This window comes from Atractosteus spatula, chromosome 8, assembly GCF_055471065.1.
Source record: "Atractosteus spatula isolate fAtrSpa1 chromosome 8, fAtrSpa1.hap1, whole genome shotgun sequence".
NCBI classification, from domain to species: domain Eukaryota; kingdom Metazoa; phylum Chordata; class Actinopteri; order Semionotiformes; family Lepisosteidae; genus Atractosteus; species Atractosteus spatula.
Window position 1 is genome coordinate 47,266,342 of NC_142713.1, and position 19,589 is coordinate 47,285,930.

At 37.0% G+C, this 19,589-nt stretch overlaps 1 protein-coding gene across 1 annotated transcript in view; it reads right to left on the minus strand.

The window, feature by feature from the left end:
• camk1da (calcium/calmodulin dependent protein kinase IDa) overlaps positions 1-19,589 on the minus strand; it is a 143,692-nt gene that overhangs the window by 45,555 nt on the left and 78,548 nt on the right. The window contains exon 3 of the mRNA XM_088923673.1: positions 18,576-18,650. Within this exon, the coding sequence (XP_088779799.1) occupies positions 18,576-18,650 (75 nt within the window). The remainder of the gene's footprint in view (positions 1-18,575; positions 18,651-19,589) is intronic.

Here is a 19,589-nt window from a genome sequence, read left to right on the forward strand (position 1 = left end):
TCTATGTCTTACAGCAATTTAGGCTGATAATCTCATCAATTTGTTTTCTTCCTCATTGTTAAGATGTCAGAATTCTAAATCACCTTTTTTTCCTGCTATTTGATAACAGCATGTTCAATTGTATTTTCCTTTCAAAAGATTTTGAACAGAATTACTGTCACAGCAACTGCATTTAAGTCACCTTTTACAAAAGAAGTGAAGCTCATTAGAGGAGTATTAACCAGTCTATGAGATGGGTGACATGGTGTCCTTAGATGCTTTAGTCAGGCATTCTTGTGTGTTACTTCTTTTTCTGCCTTTTTTTCACTCTGTTAAACCAGTTTGAAATATGCTGTCATTAGTGCTTTCAGTCTATAAATTCATTTATTGTAGTTATAATCTAATCAGCAGCATGATTAGCTTCCAAATCAGGTATAAAATACACCACGAGTGTCTAACTGTGTGTTAATACCTGTAGGTGGGCTGTACTTTGCTGTATTATAAGGTAGTAAAACCCTTAGAGCACGGGTCTCGAATCACAATCCAGTCGGTCTTATAGCACACCATGAAAAACCATATTGGAAATACTGTTGGTAAAGCTAATCTATAGTTTAAAGTCTTGAAGGCTAAACCTCTTAAAGGCAGACACCATTTTATAGCAACTTGCACTATTAACTGAGGAATCCAGTCTTGTTGCTGGGTTACATTTACAGTAGCTGCAGCTGGATTTGGGATACAGTAGGTATTAACACTTAAAATAGGTGTGTTACAGTACTTACAGTATGAATTCAAACAAATCAACTGTCAGTCTCATAACAGAGAGAATGACTGCTTACTCAAAGGTGGATTCCCATTCCCAAGATATACATTGTCCTCAAGCTTGCTGTTTTTGATTGTCAGAAAAAAGAAGATCAACCAGATACAATCCCAGGATCAAGGCATGTCCTACATTGCTAGGCAGAAAGAACTGAACTACAAGAGATGTATTGAACAGAGAGGACTGAAAGGAGATTTGCTTGAAGTAGTGAAAAGCCTAGAAGGCGTTGACAAAGTCAACCTAATAGATTCATTAGTATATAATAACTTGGTTTTGATTGTATTATCCTTTATATTTATGGGTGCACCACTATTAGAATTAATAATCGTTCAATCCAAAGGAGTTTTCAGATCAGTTTACAGACAAATAACTCCAAATCAAAGTAAACAATTAGTAACAGGATGAGCTACGAATTTACAGAAATATGTCCAGCTACAGTATAAAGCGATCACCAGGGACAGTAAATGAACACAACCACATTAAATTTAAGGATCTTATATACTGTATATATAAAAAGTCAGAAATAAGCCTAGCATTAAAAATGCTCATGTAGTCATGAGACAAAGACCTAAAGCACAATGAGGCTCATGGGGGAACAAAATAGCTGTGATATACTCGGCTGCCATTCCATATAAAATCTGTATATAATCAATAAGATATTGAAATTAATTCTGTGCAATGAGGTAATATGGGTTTACAGTTTTAGCTCCTTCTACACCACCCACAAATGTGACATTTGTCTTGTGAGACCAGTACAAAGGGCATTCAAAAAATTCATTCTGGATGAAATGAAAACAATTGACAAAATGTGGGAGTCAGAATGGAGTCCTGAATCAGGAATAACACCTATAAAATTTACTCTGTATTTTAGATTGGGACTCCAGGCACATACAGTAAATCTACTCTTGTATAGTGAAGACGTTGCCTAGGACCTACTGTTAAACATCCTTACTTTTGGTATTACGGTATGGTCCGGGAGCCTGAGTATGAAGAGTAAAGGGAAATTGGCCATGATTGTTAATATTGCTAGTAAAATAATTGGTGGACCACACAAACAGCTTAATGAGCTGATTATATTGCTGTTAAAAAAAGCTCATTGCATCATCGTATTCAGAGAAGCAATTTACAGTGCCTATGGCCAAGAAAATGTATGCAAGGAATATTTTGTTCCCTGTGCAATCAGTATATGTGCAGCTAAGTGACTGTTTCCTCTATTTAGGGAGCTACCAGATTACACGTAATGGTAGTGTAATATGTGCAGAACGAAATGTGTGTATACAGTTCATGCTGTTGCATGTCTTTTGTTTTGAATGTGTTTATTTTTTATTTGTTTTTTGTAGTTTTGTACAGTAGCACCAAAAACAAATTTCCCTTCCTTCAGATGGATAATAAAGTTCTATCTTATCTTATTAAGATTGATTGCTTACCAAAATTTAATGGCAGGACTTTTTTATGTCATATATATTGTGATGTGATGTTAGAGATATCTCTTCGTCACCAAGTTACACCAAGATATACAACCGGGCATCATCAGCATACCAATGAAACTACAAAAGGTAACATGTGCCGGGATACCACTATTAATATCTGTGAAACTTCATAAAGTCTCCCAAAAGGAAACATTTATTAACTATGTATTACACAAATATAATCTACTGTAATTCATATTAGCACATTTACTGCAACACCAATCAACTTTTCAAAACAGTCAATTAAAATGTCATGATCAATTACTGGAGCAGTTCATTAATGTAATTTTGTGTACCTAAATTAGATTTTCCACAGCAAGAGGTTTGAATACCTATGCAATCATGACTTTTCCTTTTTCTTTTGTATTATTTACTTTCTGTTTTTTGTGTTGAGTATGTGGAGCAAAAAACAAACATTGCTACGTCAATGTGACTGAAAAACCTAAATAACATGTAAACTCTAGACAACTTCTAAATAAAATAAGACTGTCAAAATGTGAAGGTAAAAAAAAAGGTAATCAGCAAATGCTTTTTAAAAATTGACCTGATTAGTATTGCAATTAGAATTGTTATTTGGCAATTTAACATTAAAGACAAACTTTCAATATTCACTTAACACTAAAAGCTACTTCACCCCTTTGCTTCAGTGAATTTAATTAACTATAAGCTGGGGGAGAAGCTTTGATCAAGAAGATACCATGACTATCTTGAACTCTATGATGGGTAATAAATCCACAAAATAAAAATAAAAATTTAGTACGGTTAGACTAAATTTCCACACTTAATACCTGTTATTACAGGAACCCTGACAGGACATTTGCCATTTATCCTGGTGTGAAAACTACGTCTCCTGTGGCAGGTGTGGTTGGAATTGATGTTATCGATTTCAATTGGCTTTGTACAAAGCAGCTCAGAATCTACCATAAGGGATTGGCTGTTCCTTACATGATGTGGCAGAAGGAGGGACAGTCTGTGTGCAGCCCAACCCTGAAAGGGTGAGCCCGATTTGACACATGCACCCAAAAGTAGCAGGGCAGTTGTCACGGTTAATCAGAATAAACGTCAATTGACACAGCCTCCGACAATCAGAATCAAGCATCTGACAATTCCTGCAAACGACGCCGTCTGAATTAATTACCCTATCGCACTCCTCAATTACTACCACACCCCTAGATTTCCAGAATACTTAAGAGCTCTTTACCTTCTTCACGATGTCTGGTATTGGGTCACACAGTGAAGTGCCTACTTCTGTCTTCCCTTCCTCGTTGTGCAGATAGTTTTCTGATCTCCTGGCCAACCGACCAGCGCCATATAAACATCTATGACTTTGGATTTGATTTACTGGCTAAGTACACTCGGATTTCTTTCTCTCTCCCTTCTTATTGCCTTAAACCCTGGCTCGAAAATTGTTTAGGGTCCTACACCTCTAATATTCATGGCGTGACAGCAGTCTAGTGTGTGGGGTGGAGCCACACCAGGAGGCCAACCCATAGTTTCAGCTGGGAGATGGGATCTTGCTCGGTCCTACATGTTCTCCCGTATCTAGATCAAAATGGGAGTTTAGCCTATGACCTTGAAAGCTGGTTCTCTCGCTACCAGGACATTTTGTCATTCTGCTCTTCCATGACAGCTGTCCAAAGCTCCACTTTCAAATTTTGAGCGAGATACAGAAGAACCGGCATTAATGTAGCACTAATGAATGAGGTGGTTTTCATCTTTTGTGCTGTTTGTAGGGGGGGCAACTTCATGGAGCTCAAACTCTCTGGTGAGGGTCTGTGGTAGTTGCATATCCAATTACAGAGGAGCACATGAAGTATCCCCTAGGACCAGCAGTAGCAGCTGAGAGGAGGTGCCAAGTACAGTGTGCACCAACTGATCTGCAAAGTGAGGGAGGGTGCCAAACACCTGCCTAGAGACAAAAATGACGTACTGTCACTGAAGAGTGGTCTGAAACACCTCCCTAGAGACAGAAATTACACTCCAGTTGTTACAACCCCGGTATCATGCACAGCCCCTTTAAGAAGGTGTGAACCGTGGTTTAGCACATAACCACTCGGCTTCCCTGTTCTACACCACACCCCCAGCACTACCCTTTTGTTTTGCACCTGTGTGGGTTTTGTGTTGAGCAGGTTCCAAATGTACCAAGGCAAATTCCTGTACCTGACGCGTACTGGTGAATAAAAGCGATTCTAACTTCAGGAAGCCCTTGTGGTATTCTCATTGCTCGGTATTAGGGCCTTTCCTAGTGTGCTATTCCCTGTGTCTTTTTTGTGTATCTCTGCTGTCTGGCCTAGAACTTGGATAGTTTCTGACATTGTCTCTCGAATCATATTTTGGTTCTGGTTTCAACTTTTGTGTTGCTGGACTCGGATTTTCTCCTGACCACGGTTTTCGGACGTCTCTTTGGCTCTGTCTGGTTTATATTCTCTTTACGCACCATAAAACTCTGCCTAGGATCCTCCTCGCTATTTCTCCAACTGGTTCTAAACATAACACCAGTCACAAGAGCCATCCTGAAAGGCCATTGGGACGGGGCAGTACTGACCTTTTCGATTTACACAACTTTCTTTGTGGGCTAGCAGGCATGTTTCAGCTTCAAGAGGGCAGACAGAGTTCTAGATGGAACTTCCTTTGGGGATTAAGGACTATGATCTCCCCACCAGGTGCTAGAGGCCATAGGCCCAGAACCACACAGCTGCCCCGAGGCTGTGCATGAAAAGGGAAGAAAAGGACTAGGTTCTGTGTCTGTTATCTATTGTGGAGGAGTAAGACAAGCTGGTGGCAGATGGGTCAGGAAGGAATAGAGAAATATAACTGAACTTTGTTGTGTATAGTTTAGTTATTTATATTATCTCTAAAGAGTTGTTGCATTTTATCCAGAAAAATCTATTCTAACATACAGAAATGAAGGTGCCAGGCAGAACACAGTGTTCTGTTTTATAACTGTGTCTCTTGGCATCCCCACATTTTATTACTCTGTAATTTGTCAGTAGGGCCATCATTAAATGTTTTGCTCTTGATTGCAATAGTCATAAAATGTTAATACATGAGGCCCTATGAGTATTGTACAACCATAAATGTAAAATGTCTCCTGTCATGTTAATGCAGCAGAGTGACATTTATTCTAAATTAAAGAAATTACTGTTGAGAGCTTGTTTCTGAGAATTAGTTGTTGTTCTGTGTTAGATTACAGATGCACTAGCAAGGCTTCCCACAGCAAAATACACATTATTACAGTATATATTCTGATGAGTCTCCCACTCTGATAGAGTAAAGGAGGTCTTTACTTACTCTTCAACAGTTAGACATGTGTTCTGCTAAATGAAGCCCCCTGGAGAAGTCCTGTGCAGACACAATTGCTTTTATTCTTAGTTTTTTAATAATAACCCTGTCTTCTGACAGCCCTGTCACTTATATACAGTATTTAGCTTCTGTCCTCCACATAGCAACAATTACATTGTAAAACTATGAAATACTGTCAGAAGATGAAGAAGGAAACATTTAATAGAAATAATATTTTAATAAAATAGCAACAGGGAACCAGTCATTTTGATTACATATTTATGCAAAGTGAAACACAAAAACTGGGATGATCAAAAAACAGGAGGCACCTAACATTTATTGCTCAAACTATCCAGGTTTCAAGATCTACTATATACAGAGTACCTGAATGGAGAGGCGTGTTCTTAATTTAAAATAAGTTTTTCATTTCATACTTTAAAATATAAACTGGGTTTTCAGACATTCTCACAGTCCTGAATGTCTTCAAAGTGAACCTAAGTACAGAAATTTCTAAAGGTACTGTAAATTTAGATAATCTTTCAAAGAACACTAATCTACTGGCTCCCCATAAATCTTTTTTCCGAAGAGGATATACAACATCCAGACCATACATTTCTGTGTGGATTTATCACCTTTAAATGATCAAACAACACCCTCTGACAAGGCCTGTACATGTGATAAAACGTCGTGTAAATAAAAGCGACAGTCTCTGATATGATAACAGTAATCAGGACTCAGCTAATGCACAGAAAAAGAGAAATATCAGATAGCAATACTCTATCTATTACCAAGAAAGAAGCACAGACACTTTTCTACCTCTTAACATCTTGTCTTCTTGTGATTGTATAGTAAAATAGCTTTCAAAAGATAATACTTAGGGTAGATCGGGTCTCAGTTCCCAGGAGATGAACAAATAGTAAAATAGAAATATTTATACTGAAATTAGCAGACTTGAATATGTGAACATACAATTTGCCTAGGAACAAGTAATAGGTTTATTCCATGCTGAAAAGAGAAGAAAGAAAACACAATGTTTTGGCTGTGGAGCCTTCTTTCGGTGTAGGAGAGATAGGGCAGTAACATTTAAATGCATAACCTGCCTAACTAGTTTCCACTCTTTCTTCCCCTTTAATCTTGTAGTCTTCTCTTTTCAAGACTAAAAAATAATAATTTATTTTAGTTTGCCTCTTTTTTGGATCATTTTTGTAATGTGGTGACCAGAATTGTATACAATATTTTAAACAAACCTTTAGATAGACGTTGCGTAATATAGCTTCTCCAATTTATATTCTACACATTTTTCTACAGTATGTATCTTAACATTCAGTTCATTTTATTTCCTGCATTGTCTAGAAAAGGAAAATGCACACACAGAACACATTGACGCTCACGTCTATGTCAGAGATTTGTCACTAATCTTTCTCAAGATTAGTGTTTTGTTTTCTTACAATCAGAATGTATATGCTATCTGATTGCAACACCCTGCACTTGTCTACTGTACATTAAATCTCATTGACTAAGTATTTACCCAGTTTGAAAACTTGGAATTTCCTTTGCAATTTCTACCATGTTTGCTTATACTTCCTTATTGGAATAAACTGAAGTTGACTACTTTACTAGCTATACCCAAATCTAGATCACTGATATCACACAAGTAAGAGCAGCACTGGTCCTAAAATAGATCCCTGTGGCACACCGCCAATTACATCGTCCCAGCTTGAGAATTTTTAAGTAGTGGATATAATTTATATCCAGTAACCAGTTCTGAATCCAAATACTGTATGTGTATTACCTTGAAAAAATAAAACCTTCATTTTTAAGAATTCATTTATGGGGAATATATCATACCATTATGCTCTGTATCCATTATAGCTGGTGGCTCTTCAAAAAACTCAATAAGTTAGTTTATGTTTCCTATTCTATATCCATCTCTAGTTGGATATATCCAATCCTCTAGTTGACAGTGGAAATGTGAAACACATTTGACCAAATATTTCACAAATCTTCATCACTTTGTTAGCCATGATTCTGTCATTCTAGTTATATTCTAGCACATGTATGTTCTAAAATACAAATACAAAAATGCATTCCTAGTGTGTTGCATACAGTATTTCCTTGGCAGAATAAGCTGTAAAATATAAGTATAACCTATTTTATGTTTTGTATCTCTTCTATCATTTATGTTTATAAAAACCTTTGCCTTCCTTTTCATAAACTGTCATTTTTGTATTACTAGCTGGAGCTACCTGCTCCAAAATGAAAAATAAAGTTGCCTCCACAATGGATACAGATCGTTCAGGCAGCAGCTAGCTCGGGCAATAAGTTAGAGGTGGCTGCATTGAATGGCTGTATTAACATCAAACTGCAGGCAGTATAAGCAGTGCCTTTTACAGGAGTAAGCAGTGCTGCCTACATGGAATGTGATTTTGTTTGCCACATTATTGTTGTTGTTATTGACATGATTGTAATATTGATGAGTGATGAGTAATATTACATTCATATTATGAGTAATATTACATTCAATATATAAATACAAATGGTAAAAATGGTAAAAAAGGATCAAAGGCGTTATCTGCAAGAAACAATCTGTTGTCAAAACTTGAGATTTCAATGAGTTGAACCAGTCCATGTAAAACAATAAATGTAATTTAACTGAAACTTTCAGTTCAACTATGTTACTACTGGAAGCCCGGGTCTACAGCTCATAAACTGATATAAACTTTACAGCGCAGCAGCGGTTTAGCCAAACTCTGATCTGCTGTATTTTTTTTAGCTGACTGCATTGCCTGTACCACCATGTCAGAGAACCTGCTAAGAATCCCTGCAACATCACCGCTCTATTGGCACATCTCCAAATTTGAGAAAACTACCATGTTTTCCAACACGAGTAATTTTTTAAGTCAGCCCGTTTTACAGCACAGATCTTAAGATGTTCAACACAACACCTCTACATGAGTAAGATGATCACTTTTTATTTTACTGCGCCTTTCAGCAACCAGCAGGAAAGAGTTTTGGTCATTCTTAACTTTAAAGAAAATACATGTTGCTTAGTAACCACCACCATGTGTATTTCACACTGTCCTGTGAAACTGGGAGCATACTTTGTCTCCGAAGAATAAGGGGTATTCAAGAAGCTACAGCACAGTCCATCTGCTTTAAACATCAAAGAGCGCCAGAAAACCTAAAAGCTATTTATTACTTAAAGGATATACAGACCTCTCTCCCTCTGTTCGCTAATGCAGGCGCAGGACTCCTAAATGTGATGTTACTCAAAGTTTTGCCGGTTGTAGACATTACTACCCTCATTTTCAATTGGTTGGAGGCTTTCAATTTTGCATGATGTGTGCTTATGCAATCATAAATCCAACTTAACAAATTAAATGTTATTGCACATTTACAACGATTTGCTTATGCTGGAGTTTTGTACAAGTAAAAGCACTTGGAACACATTCTTGCTGAACAGGGTCTTTATAATTGTGACTGCACTATTGATCTGTTTTTTATTTTAATGTGATATTGAATTAATTCTGTATGTCAATTTGAAAGTACCAAAAACAGTTACAGTGTTTAGTGAAGGATTTTATTATATTTGAGAAGGAGATTATATAGATATTAGGTCACCTGGCTAAGGTAACAGTGCACATTAGTCCTGAATTTGAACTTAATTTTTTAATGTCTTTATCCATGCCATGGAGTATTCTGAATAACTCAAAAACTTTAATTCAATCTTTCTTCTATGTTAAAGAAATTCGGTTGTTTAAGTCCCTGTTCCGTGGAATAAACAGAAGTCAACATAACTAAGACATTTTTAGATACCTCTTTTCATTGTTAAATCCAGACCCAGAGGGAAATCTCAGGAGATCATTATCAGCTGAACTGTATCATTTTCACTTCACATGAATGCATTATTTTAACGTTCTCAACTTCCATCTTAAATTGTGTAGCTGAGATGACCAAGGTTCTTTTCATCGTTTGACAGCTCCAGTTTGCACCAATCAAAGGATCTTTATAAAATACATTCTCACTACTTGAATTTTGCTCTGTGCTTCCCTAACAATAGATATAGCTACAGCCATTTCATTCTGAAAAGACAGATTTCTCTTACTGGCAAGAACTTATCATGTTATCACTCGTAGACTGCTCTTGTATGTTTCGGCTGTGTCATGTAATTTAAATGATGTGTATGAATATTTTTTCTAGTACACTGTTTTGAGAATTCCTTGTGTTTTTACATACCTTAGAGAAAGATAAGAAAAGGGGTATGCTGATCACTTATGAAGGTTTGTTTGTTATAGCAAAAACTCCTCTCTACTATATTCCCATAGGTACTTTACAGAGATGAAATTTCTCATTACTTATCCGACAAGGCTTAATGGCCAAAAAATGTTTAAGCACTTTTGTGCAGCTCTTTGCATTTCTTTTCAAACACAGTCATAAAAATCTATGATTATAAATATAAATTATAGAGATTATTCTCATATGAAATAGTTGTTGCACTAAGTGCAGTAATTATATTGAGGCACAATGAAAATGCAACAGTTTATATTTGACACCAAATAGTCATATCCCCCTGATTCATCCGCATAGTTGTTTTCAGACTGTAGTTGCTGCAGTATGTGAAATTCCCAGGAGAAATAACCAAAGTATCAAGAACAGAGAACAGAAGAAAGGATACATAGGGGTGTTACCCTGGCATTGAGGCCAAATTTCCCATTGGCACTTACCAATCATGGCCTCCTAATAATCCCCATCTATGAATTGGCTTCATTACACTGTTCTCCTCAACACTAATAGCTGATGTGTGGTGAGCGTTCTGGCTGCCACTGCATCTTCTAGGTGGATGGTGCACATTGGTGGTGGAGGGGAGTCCCCGTTACCTGTAAAGTGCTTTAAGTGGAGGGTCCATAAATTCGCTATATAAATGTAAGCTATTATTATTACATACCTATTGCTAGTGATAGTTACACGGTAACTGATCCAAGAATCTCAACCTACTTCTTCTTAATAGAGGTGAGGTTTAATAACTTTTGAGTAGCTTGTTCTATACTCTCACAACCCTTTATGCAAATCAGCAGAATAACTGTAGCTGACTGCATTAAAATGTGCATTCTTGAAGGCCATTTCAAAACAAACTGTCTGAGGTGGCGGAACAGACATTACTAGGAGCAATATATTCATATATTAGTTGTTTTGCCCATGCCAGACTGGACAGTGCAGAGGACAATGCACTGTCCTGTACTGTAGGTAAGGTGGCAGTGAGCACTATGATCACAGTCACATTGCTCAAGCCAGTCAGTGAAGCAGTGGAAGTATGATGATATGAAAGGAGTGTCCTTTAACTGTTCCTTTAAATGTAAGAGGAGCATCCTTTACTACCTACTGTATGCTTAAGATTGAGGAGTATATCGCTACTCACTGGCGATCTGGTAGTGACAATTTTCCAGCAGAACAATGACTGACCGCAATATGCTATGATTATAATGACAATTTCAAAAACACGCATTGAAGTTTTTCTTCCAGTTTTTCTCATAAATCCAAAGAAACATGCAGTTTATGGTTCCAACTTGCCAATACCAACGACAAGAGGTGATGGCTCCTGCTGCAGCTGCTATCTGGAGGCTGATGTGGTAATGGCTGGGGGTGGATTGGATAACTGCTCAAGGAGGTCATGACCAATACCAGTTTCATATTTTTTTCATTCCGACATTTCAAACTGAAGGCTTTCATATTGATTCTCTGATCTGTATTCTTTTCATTTTATTTTTTTTATTCACATTTTCTATGATTTCGAATTTTAAATATTTTATTCTTCCATGTCAATTTGTACATCACGATATTTCAAATAATAGCTGTAAAGTCAAGACAGAACTTGAGAGAAAAAAATCCTAACTTCATCTCTACTCTTCTATACAGTTCAGTTTAGCTCACAGCTTCATTCTAAGATTTAAGTACAACAATCTGAAAACTGGCGTTTGAATCACAAAAGACTTTTATATAATACTTCATTATGCAACATTCCAATACTGAATTCTATGTACACTCTTTCCACAACAAATGTGATTCATTGGATCTTATAAAATGTAGTTATCTTCCATGACAAGCTGAAATTGACTATTATTGATTTACTAAATAATTTACTAAATAATATTATAAGGAATGTTTTAGTCTAGGAACTCTAAGGGCAGAAAAAAAGACCCCAAAGGGGTTAGAAAAGTTCCCAGGCAATGCTAGCTGCCTAAGGACAAAACTATATTCTTCTGGTGTTTTTGAAAAAAACAACAAGAAGACCGTTAACTCGTTATAGTAACAATAAAGAAATGAACATACGAATGATTTGATATGAATAAAGAGCTAACGCAAATGCTAATAACACCAATTCTGAAAATGACAAAAAAGAAAAGGCACCGAACGACAGACGAAAAATGATGTAAAGTATGTTTGTGTTGGGTCATCTACGCGTGGCAGGGCGTTCTCCAGAGAAGAACAAGCCGACCCCAGCGCAATCCCTCACTGAGCAGGGAGAGACAGGTGTATTAGCAACAGAAAGAGATGAACTCTGGCCTCAGTCCAGCTGGCTCTGCAAACAAACAGCTTTTAACTTAAGCAGGCATCAAATTAGGAAAGGAAAAATAGGTGAAACAAAACTGCTTGGGAAGCGCATCTCTGTTGCCAGGAAGGGGGACTTCATAAACCATGTAGTAATAAATAACCCATTTAAAGAAAAGTAGTGTTCTGAACTGAGTTATTACATAATGATCTGTTGTTGTTTTTTTGCTGTGTTTTTTTTCTTAATTCCTCCTATGAGATTACACAGGTGGCCTTTCCAGTCAAGCTGTTGTAGATTACATTTTAAACCCTCTGGGTAAAGGTCATCACAAATACAGAGACTTCTCAGCAGATAATGGGATCTTAGTAATACTGGTAATAAAAAGTTTCCATTACTTTTCTGGACTATATAACAAGCACTTTCATTACAGCAGAAAAGGGTTTGACAGGCAGATATATACTTTTTATGGACAAAGTATCCTGGAATGAAAACAGGTTTTACAAATGATGTGCCTTGTGTTATCAGAGATCTGCTGCATCACATTACAAGCGAGCTGTTAAATTTTAAGTCTAATTTTCTTCCAAAGCAGTTCTTTTCAAACCTTTTTGCTGGGCTGACAATCAAATGCTAATTCTGATTACAGGCTGATACATCCTTTTTGTATTACAGGACTCTGACAGATGAAAAATGTGGCGCTGAAAAAAAAAGGAAAGCATCCAAACTTTCCACAGTACATCTGTGTCTGTAAAAAATATCATCTTTTGCATGACCATCTGCATCTGGCCCTGCACAATGTAAAATGCCAAGCTACCAGATAAAATTCCATTTTGAGCATGATGTTACGTTACTATTTTAATATCGCTGTTTCAGAGTTGTTTGTTTATTCTGGCACAGCATTTAAAACAAAACTTGGAAATATTCTTTATAAGGAGAAAAGAAATCTAATCCCTGTGAAGCTTCCTCATCAGTATTGCCTTTAATCTTGATTGCCTTTGACCTCATACAGTAGCTGTTTATGATACAGTTAGATAAGTTATAATATTACAGTATAACACTCATCGGTGTCCTATCTAGGTTCTACTGTACATGGGTTTAATTCTAAGTCTGTGACTATTTAATACATTTTACAAAATCCTTTCAGTATAGTTCAGTGATACAAAACATACAGTGCAAAGGTTTTCACACTCTACCCATATTGTTGTTATGATGAATCACAAATAGTGTATTTTTTTAATTATATTCAAAATTGAAAATTCAAAACTGAACACTGTTATACTGTATGCAAAGGAAGCTTTGAATCAGTAAAACCTGCAAAAACACATTTAAAAAAAGATGACTGCATTAAGTATTCACTCCACTAGGTAGGTGTTGGAACCCGTATGAGTCTTTAAACAGGTCTTTAACAGCTTTGTACAATGGGAGTAATCTTTTCGCACTCTTGCTGGAAAAATTGCTCTGCTTCTGAAACGTTCGTTGGGGATCGCTGATACAGTAGGCTGCAGTCTTCAGTCTCGAGATACTGTAAATCTTCTATTGGATTCAAGACAGAAGCGTTACGGTGCTGGCTTCCGGACACAACAAGCAAAGACGTAGAAGCACTTAAGCACTTAACCAATCAGATCCTTCACTCCACCACCACACCTCCACCGTTTAGTATCCTTAAACCCAGGCTACCTTTACCTCCTTGCTCAGTATTGGTCTTACCTAGTGAGCTACTCTTCCGGTTTGCGATGGACCTTAACTTTGGTGCTTTCCTGGCTACGGTTTGCGTTTCCCCTGCTGACTTCGATCCTTGGATTACGGTTTGGACTTGGCTTTATACCTTCTTTGGTTACTTTGACTCTTGGCTTTCATCTCTTGGCTACGATTTTGGACTGCGTTATCGATATACTTTAACCGATTCCTCTTTTGCATAGGATCCCTAAACTCATCTTTAACAAAAACTGTGACTCAGGCACTCAAGCATATACATTCTTTTCTTATTCTTTATCATCATTCCCTTTCAGTCATCCGAGTTTCTTTCAAGAAATGGCTGGATGAGATCCTTGGATCAATTAACTACGACCAAAGGGGTTAGATGGGCCTCTTCTTGTTTGGAACCTTTCTTATGTTCTTATCAACACAGCGTGGTTTTGGCCTAGGGGGGAAGCGGTGGCTCTGTGGCTAAGGATCTTCACCTGTGGCTGGAAGGTTGCCGGTTCAAATCCTGCGGCCGGCAGAGGAATCCTACTCTGTTGGGCTCCTGAGCAAGGCCCTTAACCCCAGCTGCTCCAGGGGCGCTGTACAATGGCTGACCCTGTGCTCTGACCCCAAACTTCTCTCTGTGTCTGTGTGTCTCATGGAGAGCAAGCTGGGGTATGTGAAAAGACAAATTCCTAATGCAAGAAACTGTATAGGGCTGATAAAGTGATCTTATCTTGTACAGCAGTTCAGGTAACTGTCCTGCTGAAACATGAATTTTGGACTCGGTTTTAGTTTCTTTGTGGTCTCAAGAGCGTTTGCCTGTAATTTGTCATTTACATCTATTTTCCACTTAACCCCGAGAAGTTTCCCAGTAGCTGCTTGACAATCAAGGTGGCTGACAGAGGCTTACAGGCTAACTAGGTGATGTCAATCCTGGTGGTGTCAGCATCATGGCGATCTGGTTCCAAACATGACATTTTGCCATTTAGACCACAAGTTTTTTTTTGTCTCATCTGAAAACCTTTTGCAACATACTGTATGCAGTAACATTTCTTGGCCCATACAGGACAGGTTTGTATAGGGACTGGGTTACTGTTAATTGATGCCACCCATGTCACACAGAGTATCTTGTAACAGTGACATCCCTAACCAGTGTCCTGCTTGCCCACCTGATCATTTTGGAAGGGTAGCCTGATATAGCAGGTCTGGAAGGTATGACACACATCATTTCTTAATGACAGTCAGCAACATTTTTGATTGGTTACACATTTTTTAGAAACTTGTTATTTTCTTCTAATCTCTGCTTCTCTACTACATTATCTCTGACTTGTTTGAAACATACTTGGTTTTCATGGTTGGTTTCCCATATCACTATGTGAATTGCCACTCCATAATTCAATATCTAACAGACACAGATGAATTTACTCTGAAATAGTGACATTTAAAACTAAGGTTATGCTCATGAAATGATTTAGGGGTGGCATAGGAAAGGAATTGGGAGTTCCGAGTTTCCTTGAAATTCTGACTTATTCAAATATAGTATTAACAGCATTTTTAAATGGTTCAGTTTGGATTAGATCCTATCTAAAAGTGTCATAATTGCAAGCAACAGATGGCAGCAAATGTGGAAACTTTATAAGGTGTGAATACTTTTGCATAACACTGTGAATTCTGTATACATAAACACAAGGCTTCAATTAGACTAGAATTTCTGAGATTATAAATCAAGAAGTTAAAACTTATATTTTCATCATAAAAATGTCTACACTCGAATTTGTCAGAACAACCTATGTCATTATCTATTATTATTACCTATTATCACTTAATTAGATAAAAACAAATATTTCATAAGAACAGCTTATCTAAGCTGGTTAATAGACTATTTAAGGCATTGTGGCATCTAACTGCAGTTTCTTGTTGCATCCACAAATGCAATTTAGTGTCTAGTTTACCATTACAATTGACAAAAGCTAATTTTATTTTTTTGTTGTGCTGACATCTTTATTTTTTACTGGACTGAGGCTGTCAAAGCACAGCACTGGTACTGCATGAAAAGTACATGAAAAGGTACTGCATGTTTTTACAATAACAGAAACTAAAAAGACCTGCGTGTGCAAACCTCACATAAAAAAGCCTGGATATGCAGTTACTGTATATTATTTTATCTGCCCAGAGCTGGAAGGCTAACAGAAAGCTTTCCGTGTCCACTCCCTGGAAAACCCCTAGGGCAGCCATGCATTAACTGTTTTCTGGAAATTGATCCTGGAGTACATGTCACTCTGCTCGTCTCTGCCCTCGCTTCTTAGATGTGAGGCTCACCTTGCCCTGTTGTGACCTTAGCTCGGCTGTATACCGCAGTGCCATAAATAACACTACATTGTCATGAGAAAGCAGTAATTTAATCTGATTTTAAGAACACCAAAGCTGTTATTTTTAAGATATTTCAGATTGTTATGTAGCAAATACTTATATAATTATATAATACATTCAGTTTTCTTTTTTTCTGCTTATGGATTTCCACTTCCTGAATTATTATTAATTATGAAGCACATATTGAAATAGCAGTATATTAATGCTGACATAATAATTGCACACATACTGCACCCAAATGATGAAAGTCTATTCGATTCTACACTGATTTATGGCCCTATGACCCTAATATTTGGCAGATTAGATGTAATGTGACAGCATGTGGAAGGTTTTGAAACAAGGCAGCATAAGGGTCATAAACTAGCACATCAAGGCTCATCAATTCAGGCCATGTAATTACATTTTCTGCTCCCTTTCTGAAAAAATACAACATTCTGGCTTTCTACGAATGTACTTCAACAGTAGACTAATTTCTTTCTGATCTCTCCATTCGTTTACGGATTTCTGCCTTCCACGTTTCCCTGGAATCTGTTAACCAGATTTCAATTTTTTTTACCCTGCTTTTCACCTCCTCCTACTCATTCACATGACTTCCTTTACCTTCCCACAACAACCTTTTGCTTCCTATTTCTGCTCTCCTGCTCTCCTGCTCTCCTCCACACAAATGAACAAGGATCCACTGACTCAATGGTACAGTATTTGTTTTTACTTTTCATCTTGTTCCTTTAAGACTTCAGTTTCTAAACTAAATAAAAGAGTCTGTCACCTCCATACCTTAAATGAGCATAACTGCATACTGCAATCTCTACTCATACTCCAGTGCCACAAAAACTATTAGTCCTACATCTTTTTATTTCTGATCCGTTAGAGATAAAGGAAGGATTCCCCTTAAACATCTAGATATTCTACAGCATTCCTGGAAGGTGAAAGTGTTGTTTATAGCTCCACCATGGGAAAATAGTGTATACTGAGAGGAAGTAAATGCTTATTGGAAACAATAGCCTTTGTTGTTGTTTTTTATGTCTTTCAGCATATTACAAAGAACATTTTTAGGGGAGGAGTTTGTTTTGTGACTGCACAAAATTGATAATTTTCTATTAAGAGCCTTAATAAAAGGATGTATTTTTATCTGTTGTTCCTTTTATACTTAAGCCATATAAGCAAGCCAGTTTGTAGGGTGCATATCTGATGTGGAAAACAGTTTTCAAGGGAAGGCCAAATACGCTTAGGATTGACTGTTACAGGTTTGTATTTATAAAAATGAAATCTTGGTTTTTCATTCTAAGATTCCTGCGTCAATACAATTACCTGATGCTATCGTTGGTGGTAAAAAGTCATTTAGTATGCCTGTACAGTCCACATTACAGTGCATAATGTGCTTGGCACAGAGGCACTGCAGAGGGAGAGAGTGGGCTGTCAGCTCTGAGATTTAAGACATCGTGTAGGAGGAGAATGTTAATTATACTGTGGGATTGTGGCCACTGCGCCAGCCATTTCTCTGATCTCTTATCTGAGCTTCACTTTCAACTAGACAGTTGGGGGATTCAGAATAAACACAGAAGCAATGCTTTAAAAAAATCTCTGCAAAGGTCTGCAAAGATTTGCAGTAACTAGACAGGTGCTTCTATGCAAACAATTTAAAATATCCTCTTTATTACTGGTTTACTCCAAGGTAATTAGAACTCTTGTGGGTAATTAGGGCTATTATGAATTGTTAAGATTTGGATAAAGAATCCTACAAATGTTTTATATTCCAACAGATCTGCAGAGGAAAGTGATGGTTGCAGATTTTGGCATACATTTGTTGCTTAAGTTATATTTTTGCAACAGGGGTGAACAGACCCCAGTCAAGGGTACAGTTCAGTTCTTGCATTCCCTAGTAGAGTGGATTTCGAGGAGAAGAAGTCAGGAAGTGAAAGTCAGACTTCTTCTGACTAAATAAAGTCAGCAAGTGGACTGCGTAATAACTGTATGTCCACTGTGGAATTAAAATTAAATGAAAACAATGCAAAATACACTAAGCCTGTGCATATCAATCTAACCTGCAATATCAATTTAATAACTCAATTTCATTCTTTTCTGATTTTATAATCCACAGCACATCGAGGGTTTTGCTCATATGATAACAGATTAAAGCAAAACCATGGGTGTTACTGACTTTTTACAGCCATATATTAAGTAATTAAGTAAAAGTTTCAAAACCTAAATGTAGAAAACAACATATTTTAATATGTATGCAAGTTACATATGGGCAATGCTTGTGGTTTTCACTGTTAACCCTCATATCCTACAAAGCAAAGAAAGCATATCTATACCACTTCTGCATTATTGTCAAAATGCAAAAGGGGACATTAAAAAGAAAATATACTTTTCTTATCTGGGGCAATAGAAACAATATCAATTTATAAATAAATTTACATATACTTACAGTTGCATTACAAGGTATAAGTGGTTGGGGCTCTCATAAATATCTTCTAAAGCAACAATATTTTCATGCTTGATCCTGCAGAAAAGAAAAAAAACACAAATGTAGAGAACACAGCTAATTGCATTTATCATAAAAGTCCTGCTGGCATTAACAAACCTCTTCAAAGGCAGAGAACCAGTCAGCTTTCTTTCTGCTTCTAACTTTTTATAACTGTTCTTCAAAAGGTAGTTTAAAGTGCACTGAAATGTTTAAATGCATTGGAATTGTCCATTTTAAACCATTTGGTAAAACACTGCTATTGTAGCACAGTGAAATGTCACCAAAAACCCTTTAACAAATGAGAAAGAACAAAACGGATTAATTAATGTTAACGCTACTTACTTTATAGTTCAGTGCTTGGCAAAGTGAACTATCACATATTTCTCATTTCAGGTTGTAATGAGAAAACTAGACATTGACGTTTAAAGTACCTTTTATTTTAACCCACACAGCATGCAGCTAAAAAGGTTACAGATTCACTGCAGATATTATCTAAATGGACTAACACATTAGGAAGTCCTTTTTCAATCAAGTGTATCCAGACCAACCCCTTCAGCTGAAAAGTGTGCAGCTGTTTAATGTAGCTCTTTCAGATCTGCACTATGCACCAGATAATATCAGTGATTTTATACCTGCAACTACTAAATTGCATCAGAGCTAAAGTTTTTAAAACCATAGTTAGGCATTTTTTACACTAGCTGCCATTTTAGTGCCAATAGCATTCCAAAGAAAACTGGGTAGTATGTACTAGAAGACACAAGTTGTAACACTGTTTTTAGGAGACATTTTATTATGGAATCCGCTAAGTGCTGGAAGTTTCATTTATATTGTGGTGTTTTAAAAAGTTCTCCAAATACAAATCACAAAGATCAAGAACCTGCTAAGAAAAATGTCTTAACGGAAAGAGCCACAGCCTCCAGGGGGAGACATGCTGCCCTTTGCCTGGACTGTGGAGAGAAACACAAGACGGACGAG